General features: G+C 39.6%; 1 protein-coding gene across 1 annotated transcript; it reads right to left on the bottom strand.

Moving 5' to 3' along the window:
• Positions 1–2616: 2616 nt before the first annotated feature.
• lpcat2 (lysophosphatidylcholine acyltransferase 2) lies at positions 2617–12623 on the bottom strand. The gene is made up of 14 exons (XM_067495212.1): positions 11766–12623; positions 11252–11394; positions 9415–9632; positions 9021–9133; positions 8684–8744; positions 8436–8494; positions 8159–8193; positions 7872–7926; positions 7429–7511; positions 6718–6843; positions 6446–6599; positions 5957–6055; positions 4501–4642; positions 2617–4317 (listed from the first exon to the last, which is right to left on the bottom strand). Exons 1-14 carry the CDS (start codon positions 11874–11876, stop codon positions 4139–4141), a joined length of 1578 nt encoding a protein of 525 aa, XP_067351313.1. The 5' UTR covers positions 11877–12623; the 3' UTR covers positions 2617–4138.
• Between the last annotated feature and the right edge of the window lie 96 nt (positions 12624–12719).

Below are 12719 nucleotides of genomic sequence, written 5' to 3'. Positions count from 1 at the left end.
AAGGTAGGAATTTTTGAAGAGGTAGAGTAGAAAACTTGTGGTGTTTATCCAGAATTTTAGTAATATTGTTCTGACACTGATTATCCCTAAATGAAGGTGCCTGACAGCACTTGCTTGGAAATCAGTCCCATGTCTCCACCTTTGCATTCCCACTGTATCCAGCACCAAAACACCCCATAACAGGTTCATCTCTTGCTTCCCCACACTGTTCAGCCACACTGGCATTATCCCTTGCATTTGTTGTATGTGTCTGATTAAGCTTGAGGTTGTCATTGCTGATGTTTCAGACATCACAACGGAGCCTTCATGTTTCCTTAAGATCTGAATTTGAGTGTAAACAGCAGCAAGAGCAGCATTAATTTCCAATTGTTCATTTTTTGCACTAATTTTCTCCTTTTCTGCTTTAAGCTTAGCTTCCTGCTGCTCCCTTTCTGTCTTATGCTTCATCCTTCAATAATAAAGCCACTTTTTCTAGTTGAACCTTAAGGCATAAGTTTGAAGCTGAAGATGCTACACAGCGAACAGAACTTGTTTTGGATTTTCCTAGATCTCCTTTAGGACACCACAGACACACTGTCTTCAGGACTTTGCCTTACTCGCTTCCTCAATGTGCTGATGTGCCTCTTTAATCCAACGGGCAGCATCGTCACAAAATGTTCTGAGTGAACTTGCTCTTGGCTCAAACCAGCCTTGCTGATCACTATTGAATTCCTCTTTGGATCTAAGCTTATGGAGTATTTCTTTGACTGAGGTATTTATATCACAAAACTCACCAAACAGTTGGTTGAGCTCTGTCATCAGTTTGGTGTCCACCAGCACCACGCATTCATCCTCCATTAAACAAAGTATCTTGTTGTTTTATTTCATCAGCTGGTCCAACCTTAAAAATAAATACGTCAAATACTTCATAAATAAATACTTCATAAATACGTTCATGAATCAATTCCATCAAACAAGTTTCTCAAAGTGACTTCTAAATCCACAGAACACGTTAAGAAACCGTGTGCCTCCACAGCTACACACTGAATCTTTCAATTCTACATTATTGCAGTCCACACTATCTTGAAGTCAGTTCCTTTAGCTCCAGTTACTGTCTGCCTTGTCATTAATGACATCATCAGTACACTTATACGTATACTTCTTAATCTAATTAACCTTACAATACACAACATAAACAAAAACAGAGGAAACCCTGGTTGGCTCATACAGCCCCCTTTTTTTTAAATTGTCTGTTGAACTTTTGCACTGACAGCGACACAGTCTGCTGCGTTTTAGTTTTTTGTACATGTGATGAACATTAAACTTGGGTGAGGTCTGCGAATCCCAAATATGGGGGACATGAAATGTGCTACCCAGAGTTGTAATTGAATATTTCATATTTAGGCTCTATAGGCAAAACCATATCACAATCACTAAACAACTTAAAAGTTTGTAGAAAAATAAATTTTGCCTAGAAAGGCTCAGCTACCTGGTTAATATTGAAGCACACAATAGTGTCACATCAATTTACCAGCGAGGCCTGTCGGCTCTGACCTTTCCTTTCAGCCTGGCACAGTCAATTCCCCATCCATATGAGGCCTGTGTCCAGCTTTGGTTCACAAACACAGGCAGCACACTCACTCAGGTCTTAAGGAGACTAAATCAGATTACCAACACATATCTCCCACAATCTACTGCGACAGGATCACCCCGCAGGCAGGGCTGAAATGGAAACCGCAATATACAACAGCCATGCAGTGGAAAGAGGGAGGATGGAGGGGTGTGGGGCCAAACGGGAGAGCTGTGCGGGTAGGGAAGGAGTTACACCGCTGCATCGCAGCAGCAATGTGACTTAATTGATTCCATGCCATCTCATCAATTTTGATTAAAATAAAATGAGCCCCTGTATGTTTGAAAAGGTTAAAACAAATTGAAGGTGGAAATCACAGCTGGTAATCACAGTTTGTCTAACAGCGGGCTTTTAATGAAACAAGCGGCTCACCATCACTCATTTCAGCCTTCTAAAGTACTGTATATATGGAACTAAATGTGCATTTGTGTGTGTGAGTGCATATATATTAGGTTTGTACTGGCATCAGGCCCCTCTTACAGAATATTTTTTTTTTCCTTTCGGCTTATCCCGTGAGTTCAGGGTCGCCACAGCGGGTCGCCACAGCGGATCATTGCCCGCATGTTGATTTGGCAGTTTTACAAATCACCTGCAGATAAACAGTAATTGCCCCAAAAATGGATTCCTGGTCCCAGTACTACAGTAAAAGACATGTTTTGACCAACAGACAATGAATGACTATATTAGAAAAGGAAGAAATTATAAAAAAAATCACATCGTAGAAAATCCTACAAAATGTGTTCATCCACACATAAACGAGGCAGTTTTTCTAGTCTTTCAAGTCCTTTTATGAGAAAAGGTTCATTTTGTGCGGAGAAACTCTATCTGTTTATGATATAGTCTTATTCCCACCTCACAGTGGAAAGAGGTCGGGTCATAGAAAGGCCAAATGAAGGAGTGGGACACACAAGTTGAGCAACTATAGAACATAAGTCATAATAACGCATATTTCCCTTAAGACATCACAAGGGTTTTCTGGTCTTTGAACAACAAAAAAGACACATTCCTTTATGTTAAATTCAAAGATTAATTTTATTTTCTGCTAGAATTAAATTATGAAGATGACAACAAAAGCAATAAATATCATGTCATGTCTCTGTTCCCTTATGACTGAATGCAAAATTTGCTGCATTGTTAATGTTTACTTTGCACAATTATCAAAATTATTTAACAGTCAAATCAGGCAAAAGTTACCAAACCAGATATGCAGACTATCTACGTACAATGTGGATGCCCACTGCTCAAAAAACACCAACAGTCTTGTGTATTACACATACGCATACACACTCTTTTCTGGCCAAAAAACAACAAAAGGTTTAAATTCAAACTCTTACAGACACACACAAAATAATTGCAATAGGTAAGTGCTGGCACCTGGTGGTGGATTAGAGAAGCTAAAAAACACAACCTATTTATTGTAGTTAGTGCATGTCTCAGTGCACAAGTCAGAAGTTTCCTCTAAGGTGAACATAAGAACACAAGTCAGACAATAATTACACTTGCTCTTTTGTTTTATTTCAAAAAGCAAACTAGCAGTGTTAACAAAAAAGGGGGGAAAAACTCTTAATTGCACTGTACCCTGCTAAATAAATAACAGAGATGCTGGTTAATCTGAAAGCATACCCCACTGGAATATGTTGTTGTGAAGAAGCACTGTTGCCTTTTTGCTCACAAATTGCTCTATTTTCAGTAGTTCATTTGCTTTAGTAAACCTAAAGCTGCGTAGACATGCTGCTGTCTCAGCAACAACAACCTTCAGTAGAAATGCAAATAGATACACATGCAAAGCAAACCTCTGTCTAATTATACAACTGTCTTACAACGTCTGTGTCCCTGAGCGCTGGAAAAATGTGTAATGCAAAGCATGTTTGCTCTTCGTAGACATAGCAATAATACACAACATTTGCAGGTTTTCTGAATGGATAGATCTCAATAATGTTTACTTTGCACTAATTATAGTGTAACACAAAAAGCACAGAATAGTCATTATTATCCAAAAAGGTGTTGATTTGGCAATTTTTGGACTTATTTACAGACCAAGACCAAGAACACAATAGAGAACATATACAAAGCTATGATCAAGTACAAGTTCCAGCGAGAATAAACTCAGGCTGTGAGGCCGATTACAGTGACTCTGGAAAGTTATAAGGTTTATCATAAAACACTGACATATAGACTGTAGAAAGTTAATGGAAACACTGATGAGTTTTCTAACATTTTTATCCTATGACTGGTGCGCACACACACATACACACACACACACGCAAACAAAATCTGCTATGACAAACTTCATATGCAGTCACTTGCAGTTGTTCTTTTGTTGCTATAAGGCACTAAAATTCAAAATAGAAGCACTCTAAAAACATATCTATAAACGCAAAAGCACATGACCTATAATATGGCTCTGCTGTGGCAAGTAACCGAATTTGCCGAATCTCATTGGACACTTTGCCTTCTCCTACTCAGTGCAACAGATATACTGTTCTGTCTCTCAGTGCAGACAAGCAGCATTAACAGTAGTATTATGCCTCAATCATCTTTCTTGTCAGAGTTGCTGTCTTCCTGTTTTTCCCCTGAGCTGGTCTGACCAGCCAATTCCAGATCACCTGGCGTCACCTCCTGGATTGCTTGGTATCTCTGAAGCTCCAGGTAGGTGGTGAAGAGCTTGGCGTACTCTGGGTGGCTCGAGGCAAAGGCTTGAAATTCGCCTGAATAATAACCAGTACAGAGAAAGGCATCAGGATAGAGTGCAATTTGTGAAAAAGTAAGTAAAATTAATGACATAAAATGCAGGGGTGTACATATTCCCACTTCATAATGTGGTGGAACTACAAAACAACGCAAAGACTAGCTTATGTTTGGAGCTTTGCCTTCAGGCACGGTGTACTCACCGAATGTGATGAAACCTGAGCCGTCAGCATCAATCTCCTTGAAGAGCTTGGTCGTGTTCAGATCTGACACACCCAGAGCAGACCGCATCAGGGCAGTGAACTCCTCATGTGTGATTTTCTCATCCTCATCTGTGTCAAATAGCTGAAAAAGGACAAAATCAAAGGTTTCGATTTGATCACGAATTATTGGTTAAGAAAAAGATTTCCACAAAGTGGGAAAACTAATTTGGATAAATTATTTGGATAATATAACTTGTCAGTTATGTTACATAAACAGCTGAACTGTTTGTCCAAAGCCACATTTGACCTTTTGCCCGGCAAAATGACTCCACGCTGTCTAGAACAGACACACATTGTTAACTTGACATTATCCAAGCTTTCTAACCACTGCTTCTGTTCTTCCTACACTACTGCTGCTACTGTCAATAGACAGGGATGAGCAGTTTATCTTATTACTACTTTGCTGCATTCTGCTTATTATGATATTTATCTTTTCCTTTTCTAGAATAAAAAGTTAGATTTATACAAATCACATTTTGGACTTTTTCTAAAATGCAACAAAAACTAAAATCTCTGATAATCAGTACTGGTCGACAAATGCACAAAAAAAACTTTTTACTGTTTTTTACCAACCAATATTTTGTAAATATTAGTGAATTAAGAGGAGCATGGTAGCAGCACAGTAAAAAGTAAGCACAGAGGCTTGTTTACCACTATGTTACATTATTTGTCTTTTTATACATATGGCAACTGAGGATTCTACTTGTAGTTTTGCCAGAGGAATATTTGGGGACTCTTGCTGGATAAGTGACTTCTGCTGCAAAAACGTGGACTTATCTAATCAAAGAGGTTTTCCACTCTTTTTCTGTTCATCTGACATGAGCTTAGGTCCAGAGTGTTTCAGGTTACCTTTCTAAACGCAGCAGCAGACTGCGTTAGTGTAGGTGACAACGGTTCCCAGATAAGTGCTATATTAACCATGTAGCATTACTGTTTCTCATTAAATGTCGAGGATCAAAGGTCCTCCACATTCAACACTCGTTTCTGCCCTTGACTTTCAAGAGTTCCCATGGATTTCCTGAATTTTCTCAAAAGATTATGTAATGTAGATGTTGAAATAAGTAAATTCTTTGCAATCCTGCATTGAGAAATATTCTTTTTAAATAATTGACAATGATCTCACTCATTTGGGCTCCAAGTGGTGAGCCACAACTCTCAACTTGATGACCGAGCTTTTGGTGGAGGGAGATTTTTTTAAATTAGTGCTCAGTGGAATCAACACAGTGAAAGTGAAACATGATACTGTGCTCAATATGTACCTTGAAGACTTCAGGCTCCAAAAGGTGCACTAGCTAAGGAGGCCCGTGCACATTTCTTTCTACAATCATCTCACATTCAGCTATAGCTCCTCTGGACCGCATTTGTGTCCCACAGTGTGAGAATAATTTATTCATACCTTAAAAGCCATTCGAAGAACTTCTTCAGTGTTTGCTGGTCGACACAAGATGGTCACACCGATAACATACTCTCTGAAGTCTATGGTGCCATCTCCATTCTAGACAGGGCCAAAGGTTTGTAAACGCAGATTAATATGAAGGATACTGTCCTTTACAGTTAACAAACCCAATCATTTGCCTAGAATGAACAGTATTCACGGTTAAAGGGAGCGCAGCGGATTTACAGAACAAGAGACCAAATATGTCATTTTCCAATCACTGAAATGTTAAGTGTCAGTTTTATGCCTAAATCTCATACATCTCTGTAAATACAATATTGCATTTTTATCAAGATTGTTGCACATTATGTTGTTAACCAGTATATTTGTGATGTGTTTTCTGCAGGATGTGTTGGGACCATTGCTCATTTGGTATCACCAAGTGGCTTATCTTGCTCTGGTTACTGCGTACAGACGTTAAAGCTAACTATTGATGTACATGTTTCTCACCCTGTCAAATAGTTCGAACAGCTCCTCGAGTGCTGGGTTGACAGGCAGTTTCAGGAATCTGGCAAACTCCTCAATGGTGATCCGTCCTCCCCTACAGTCGCTCGCCATGGATGCAAAGCCCTCCAGCTCCTTCCTTACATTGTCCCACTTCAGACTGAGTGAGTGAGTGGGACAAATTAGGTGTGTCATATTCAACAGAAACAAACAAATCTTTTAATCAATGTTTATTAGTGTTAATCTGAGAGCTGGATACTTAAATCAAATGTTCTTACTGAAGTTTGCGGCTGATTTTGGTGAACTCGACCAGGCCGGCCTCCATTGGTAGTGTTAACTCTCCAGCTGAAATCATCAGACGGCAGTCTTCATATGTGTGGTCAGTCACTGGAACACCCAGAGCCCTGCAAACAAACCCAGAGGTTTGGTTCTTTTGTCCTGCAGATCAGTGAGATCCTCCATACATTGCATGTCCAGCTCTTTACAAATATCAAACATTAACAGCATTTGAACTTATCACCATGTATCAAACCACCTCCTGGTCATGATCATCAGGCATCATTAGACACAGTGCATTACAGCTTGCTGTGCATGAGGCTACGTAGCTGCAGAAAGGTAAGAGTGTCCACGCTGATCCACTTTCCAACGCAGCATTAAAATCTCTAGGTAGTATTAATGTTGGCTGATCAGCATGTAGTGGAAAGCACACATGCTTGTGATGTTTGTAAAGAGCTTAATGCTTCAGGTTAAGATTGTTTTGCAAGGGCCAGTAAATGCAATAACAAAACTTACTGTACACTAATTTGTATGTGATGTTATTAAAATCCAGAATTATTGGTTTCAGAATTACGGGACATTATAATAAAAACTTTACTCTGACTATTTCTTTTTCTCTTATCATCAATTGTGTTCTCCAGTGTTTTTAAAAATGGTGTTTGTTACACTATACAAACATATACAGTATACTTCTACTTTTCTATTACACTTACTTGGCCATAGTTTCTCGCACTCTGCTGGCAAACAGAGCTGGACTTTTCTTTTCCTCCTCTGTGGGAACATGCACTGGCATGAACTGTAAAACAGAGTAAACAGACAAAAAGATCACATGAAAGGTCAAGGAAAAGGGAAACTCCTAAAGCTTTGCATGGAAAGACCTCCTGCAGAAAAAAAACATTAGGTCCATCCATTAAATAAAGCCTACAAAGCAATTACAACAAAACAAAAAGGGTTACACGCAGTGCTAGAACTCATTATCATTAGAACTCAAGCCAAATGGTCTAAAAGAGATGCTGTGTAAAGCTTGGAAATTTAGATCCAGTTGCACTTCATCAATAACAGTGAATAACATGAAACATAAAATAATATGTACTGAAAAGAACAAAAACATGTTTGCTATTGTACATTTTCACCATTATGTGAGGATGCCTGTTACCTCTATCTCTACCGTGGTGTACAGCTGGCACAGTGTTAGAAGCAGCAGCGTCTTCCTGCACGTAACACAAGCAGGGCAGTTAGTTACACGTTTATTGATTCAATAATACCACCAGCTGTTGCAGTACATAAAGCTACATGAAGCCAATAAATGCACTGTTACTGCGTTTTAACATTGTTTGTCGAATAGGTGGAGAAAAAGCAGCAGCACCTTCACCAAACATGTGGTCTGCAGGTGAAACATGAGAAACCTTGTAAAATGCATGAATGTAAAAAAAACATACTTACAAGCTGAAACCCTGCCAAGTCCATGTCACCGTATCCTGGTGAACAACAAGAAAGAAATACATCAAACCGGGAGAGGATTTTACCGTCATTTGTTGTTAGGTGTCTGAGGAAGTTCAGCTTTTTGTGTTTCAGTCGATCAGTCCTATAGTATCATTTATCTTTGGCTGAATATTAATCTTCTGGCAAACTAGTAGAGCACAAGCTGGCATCTGCTTAGCTGGTTATCAGGAAGTGAGGGATAATAAATAAATCCTCTGTGATAATCACAGTCACTCACCAGTGTGTTTGGGTATCTTATCAGCACAGGCTGCACAGGGACACCTGGGATAAAGGCACCTGAAAGACGTGTGGGAAAACAAAGTATGAAAAAAACAGGGAGACTAGATTTCACTTCACAACTGATACAAAAGAGGAATAGCTGTATGACTGTATTCAAAACTCTATTATCATTTCCTGTCAATAATGTCCTCTGTTGCAAACCACTGCAGTGTATTACATTCAAATTCATTTAATTGTATATCTTACCCTGTTTGAAAGTGATAAGACATGAGCGATTTGTACAGGTTCCTTCTGGAAATATCAGGACCTTAGGAGAAGCAAAGCATCATTAGTTAAATAATGTACTTTTTTCCCCAAATAGGCAAAGTCATTCTTTCAGCTAATTATATATTGAACATGGGAATGTGAATCATCATATGAAACTGACAAAATAAACTGTGTAACAAAACCAACATCCTAAATTATGGCTTTTTGATTTTCTTAAGTCATAGACTCAAAGTTTCCTCAGCAACTATAATTATACTAATACGACATTTCTAAATATTTGTTTGTGGGGATTTTCTTTTGCCGTGTTGTAACAAACCTGTGGCCACCGGCCTCCTGACTTGGCTCTGCTTTCGATCTCTTGTATTGTATTTTTCCTGGAGTCTGGGTCCTTTCTGGACACCAGCACAGGCTGAAGACAGCGCAGAAACCCTGCAGAGTGGGTAAAACACATAGGAAATTCTTAAATAGCACTGTATATCTGTATCTGCTTGGCAAAGATCCCTATCTATGAGATTTCAAACGTGTTTAACTGACAGGCAGCACAAGATAATAACTTTCCATTAAAACCATTACGCATGTTGTGAGGCCTGTAAAAATCACAACAGTCTCAATCGCACATAACGGATGACGAGAGAACCAGAAATCCTCTACAGATACCACACACCTACTTCCCTCTGCTGAAACAACAAAGCAAAAGAAAAGTGTCTCACTGCCAAAGATGGGTGTAGCCAGGTTCTCAACACGGGACACAGTGGAGGGCAGCCCCGCCACGACGCACACAATCCCGTCGAAAAATGTGGAGTGCGGGGCCACAGCTAGGATGGGGGCCTCACTGCTGCCGACCTGCTTGCCCTTGACCACCACTCTGAAGCCCATGCAGAAGTAGTAAGCCCTCCCCAAGGCAGCCATCACGCTCCTACACATGAACCTAGATTTGAGCACGACAGTTTAGATTTTTTAAGATTTCATTTGCTCAATGACAAATTAAATGAGTAGTTGGAAAGAAGTTTATAAATTAGAACTACATAAAATCCAAATGCATTTGCTCATTAGTTTTTGATAAATTGCCAGCATGTTTCTAAACTTCGGGTACAACTGATTGTGACTGTAGTGAAAATTACCAAATTGACTGAATGAAAGCATTTTCGCTACAGGAAGAATTGCATCATTTTGTACTTTTGTGCAACCCTAAAAAGGAATTTTCCCGACACTAGTTACTTCCTCATAATATAAATAGCAGGTGAAACATAGTTGCAAAACTATTAATGCCATTTTACACATAGTAAGAATAGTATCTAGTACATAATGAACATTTGGTTGGTTTATAAAAGGAGACATGACCTTTTTTCAGTTGTGCTCAAGGGCCACACTAATACTCTTTTTGTTTCTGAGAACTAAGAGGAAGAGAGCTGAATGCTTGTGCTGCAGATCGGGTGTAGATAAGCATGATTCTGCATAAGTGGGAGCAGTAGCACATTCTTCAAGTCAGGCTCAAACTATTATTTTGAGGATATGCTGCTGTTACTGTGTCCAGGAAACACACTCACCCTGCTATTAATTGAAGCTTATTATATATGTTATGTTGACTCTCTAACACGATGGTTCATATGAAAAAAGGAACAGTGTTAGCTGAAGTATGTCCATACACTGAGTCCAAAGTCGGTCTATTACTTTTACTCTATATAATAATTAAGGCAATAGAATCAAATGATAAGAAATAAGGTGACATCTGTTGGAAGCGCTTAGCAAACTGCTGGTACTTATGTTCCATGACGTACTATTTAGAGACTTTAAAGAGGAAACCAGGGTTTGAGTCCAGAGTGGTTTTTGCTTTTGCAAAAGTCTCATGAAATTATTATTTAGCATAATGCTACATGTCGCATGACATGTTAAGGCAGAGCCTAATCTTAAGACAAGTGTCTTTGAATCAGGAAGTTGCACATCACCATCTCATGAAAACTAACCACAGTTTCTTAACTATGCTGTATGTGTGAACTGTTGGGTGATGCGTTGCTATTTATATTTAAATAAGATAACGAATGACTAACTGATCTGTTGCAGAGGTTGTGCCTACTGTACGAGCTCAGCCCAACTGGAACTATTATGATGTGCGAAATTCAGATGAATAGTAGGAAGTGAAGAGAAAAAATAAATTAGTTGAAGGAAAGCTCGTACTGTGTGAAGTAAAATTTAAAAAATAATGCCCAAGTAGGTTTCTGATGCCTTAACCTTGTTATATCAACATAAAGTACCCCAAACCGGATTTGAGCAACCAGGTAATGAAAAAATGAATTCAATGTGGATGATAACTAAATGTTTTGGTAGAAACCATGTACACACTGTGCCTGGCCAATGCAGTGGGATGCTCTGTGTGTCCTAGTTACCATGTCCAGTTGTCATCATATGTGGTTTTCTAAGTGATACAGTGAGCCTTAGATGTAAAAGGCCACAGCCTTTGATAGCAGTCTGTGAACTGACACCAATGAGGCCTGGGGCAGCTCTGTGGGATATTGTGATGCAGAGAGATGGAGTGTGTATCCTAGTTACCGTCTCCAGCCTGTCATTGGCTCCACAGCTCCTTTCAGTGGGTACCTGAATGTTATTATTACACTCACTGGCCATGTCACCATGAGAACCAGGGACATAAGGATGGCACGAAGAGGGACCAGGAAGATTCCCAGGAGGACACACTGCATAGAGAAAGGGCACATATGCACCATAAGTCGGAGCAGGCCTATTCCACAAAGTGAAGATGCTTTCAGGGTTAACTCCGACCTGGGTCTTGACATTTCACAGAGCAGAAACACGCAGGAGTCTAGAAAAACCGCATAATAACACAACTTTCTGGAAAGCAAACAACTGCCCTCATTGTTTGTTGTGCATATAACTAGGCTCTACAACACCATTGTTATGGCCGCTTTGAGAGGATTATAGGCCCCGCTAATACACTGCAGCCTGTGTGTATCACCTCACACATCAGATGAAACCCGGCGTGATCCGTGCAGCAAAAAACTATGATTATGTTCTTTAGATGGGCACTGAACACAAACACCATACTCACTTTAATGACAGCGGCTTTGCTCAGCTCGGTGTCCTGCACGAATGGGTTGATGATCGCAGGCAAGAACAGAGACTTTTGCCTCGGGAGGGCGAAGACTCGCTGTGGAGGCATCGCAAGCGTGGAGAAGCACACAAATGTGTCAGTCTAGAGCTGTTATGTTATCATGTCACTTCCTCAGCGGTGACCCACCTCTCTCATTTTGATTGTATCACAGGACCTTAGAGAGGCGAGCGCACAAGCCACAGACCACAGAGCGGAACGGGGCAGCGTTTCAGGCTCCACCTCTGAGATGAACTAGAGCCGCACAGTGGTGGTGGGGGGGGGGGGCACTGACGAAACGTTTATTGAAAATAAACACAGAAATTAAATTGTAAAATAAAGATGCAAAGGATGAATAGCAAATATTTTTTGAAATCACGGGACACAATGTAATTAAAACGTTACCACCTTTCCTGAATGTCCACGAGATGGCGCTATTTCATTAAACTATGTCATTTCGCCATGTCTTTAAAAGAATTTCTGTCCCTTTTTATTTAGCTACTGTGGAAAGTGACTGTACATAAGTGTAGAACTATACTTTAATGGTAATGCTGCATTTTATTTTTTTTATATCTCATTTATTTTACAGTTACCTCCTTGGTTCCTCAGTTTTTCCATTTAAAAGATATGGTCAACTTATAAAATGTGATAAAAGTTAGTCAGTACAGTAGTTGAATGTTGCTCCAAAAAGACAATCTACATTAAAAAGGTATTTCCAGATAAAAGTATCAGCCTTCATAAACAAATAATGGGGTTATCTCACTATACCAGCCCTTGTTCAGTTTTTTGGAAAAATACACATTACTACATAGGATTAAACAAATGATCCAAAAACCTGTGCCAACCCAGTTTTTAGTAAAATGCTAAGCCTGATTGTGAAAGCCTATAATTGCGCCAACTTTTGACAAAGTTAAT

Source organism: Channa argus, chromosome 2, assembly GCF_033026475.1.
Source record: "Channa argus isolate prfri chromosome 2, Channa argus male v1.0, whole genome shotgun sequence".
In the NCBI taxonomy this organism is placed as follows: domain Eukaryota; kingdom Metazoa; phylum Chordata; class Actinopteri; order Anabantiformes; family Channidae; genus Channa; species Channa argus.
The sequence above is the reverse complement of the archived record's forward strand: the minus strand, read 5'-3'. Positions and strand labels throughout refer to the sequence as shown.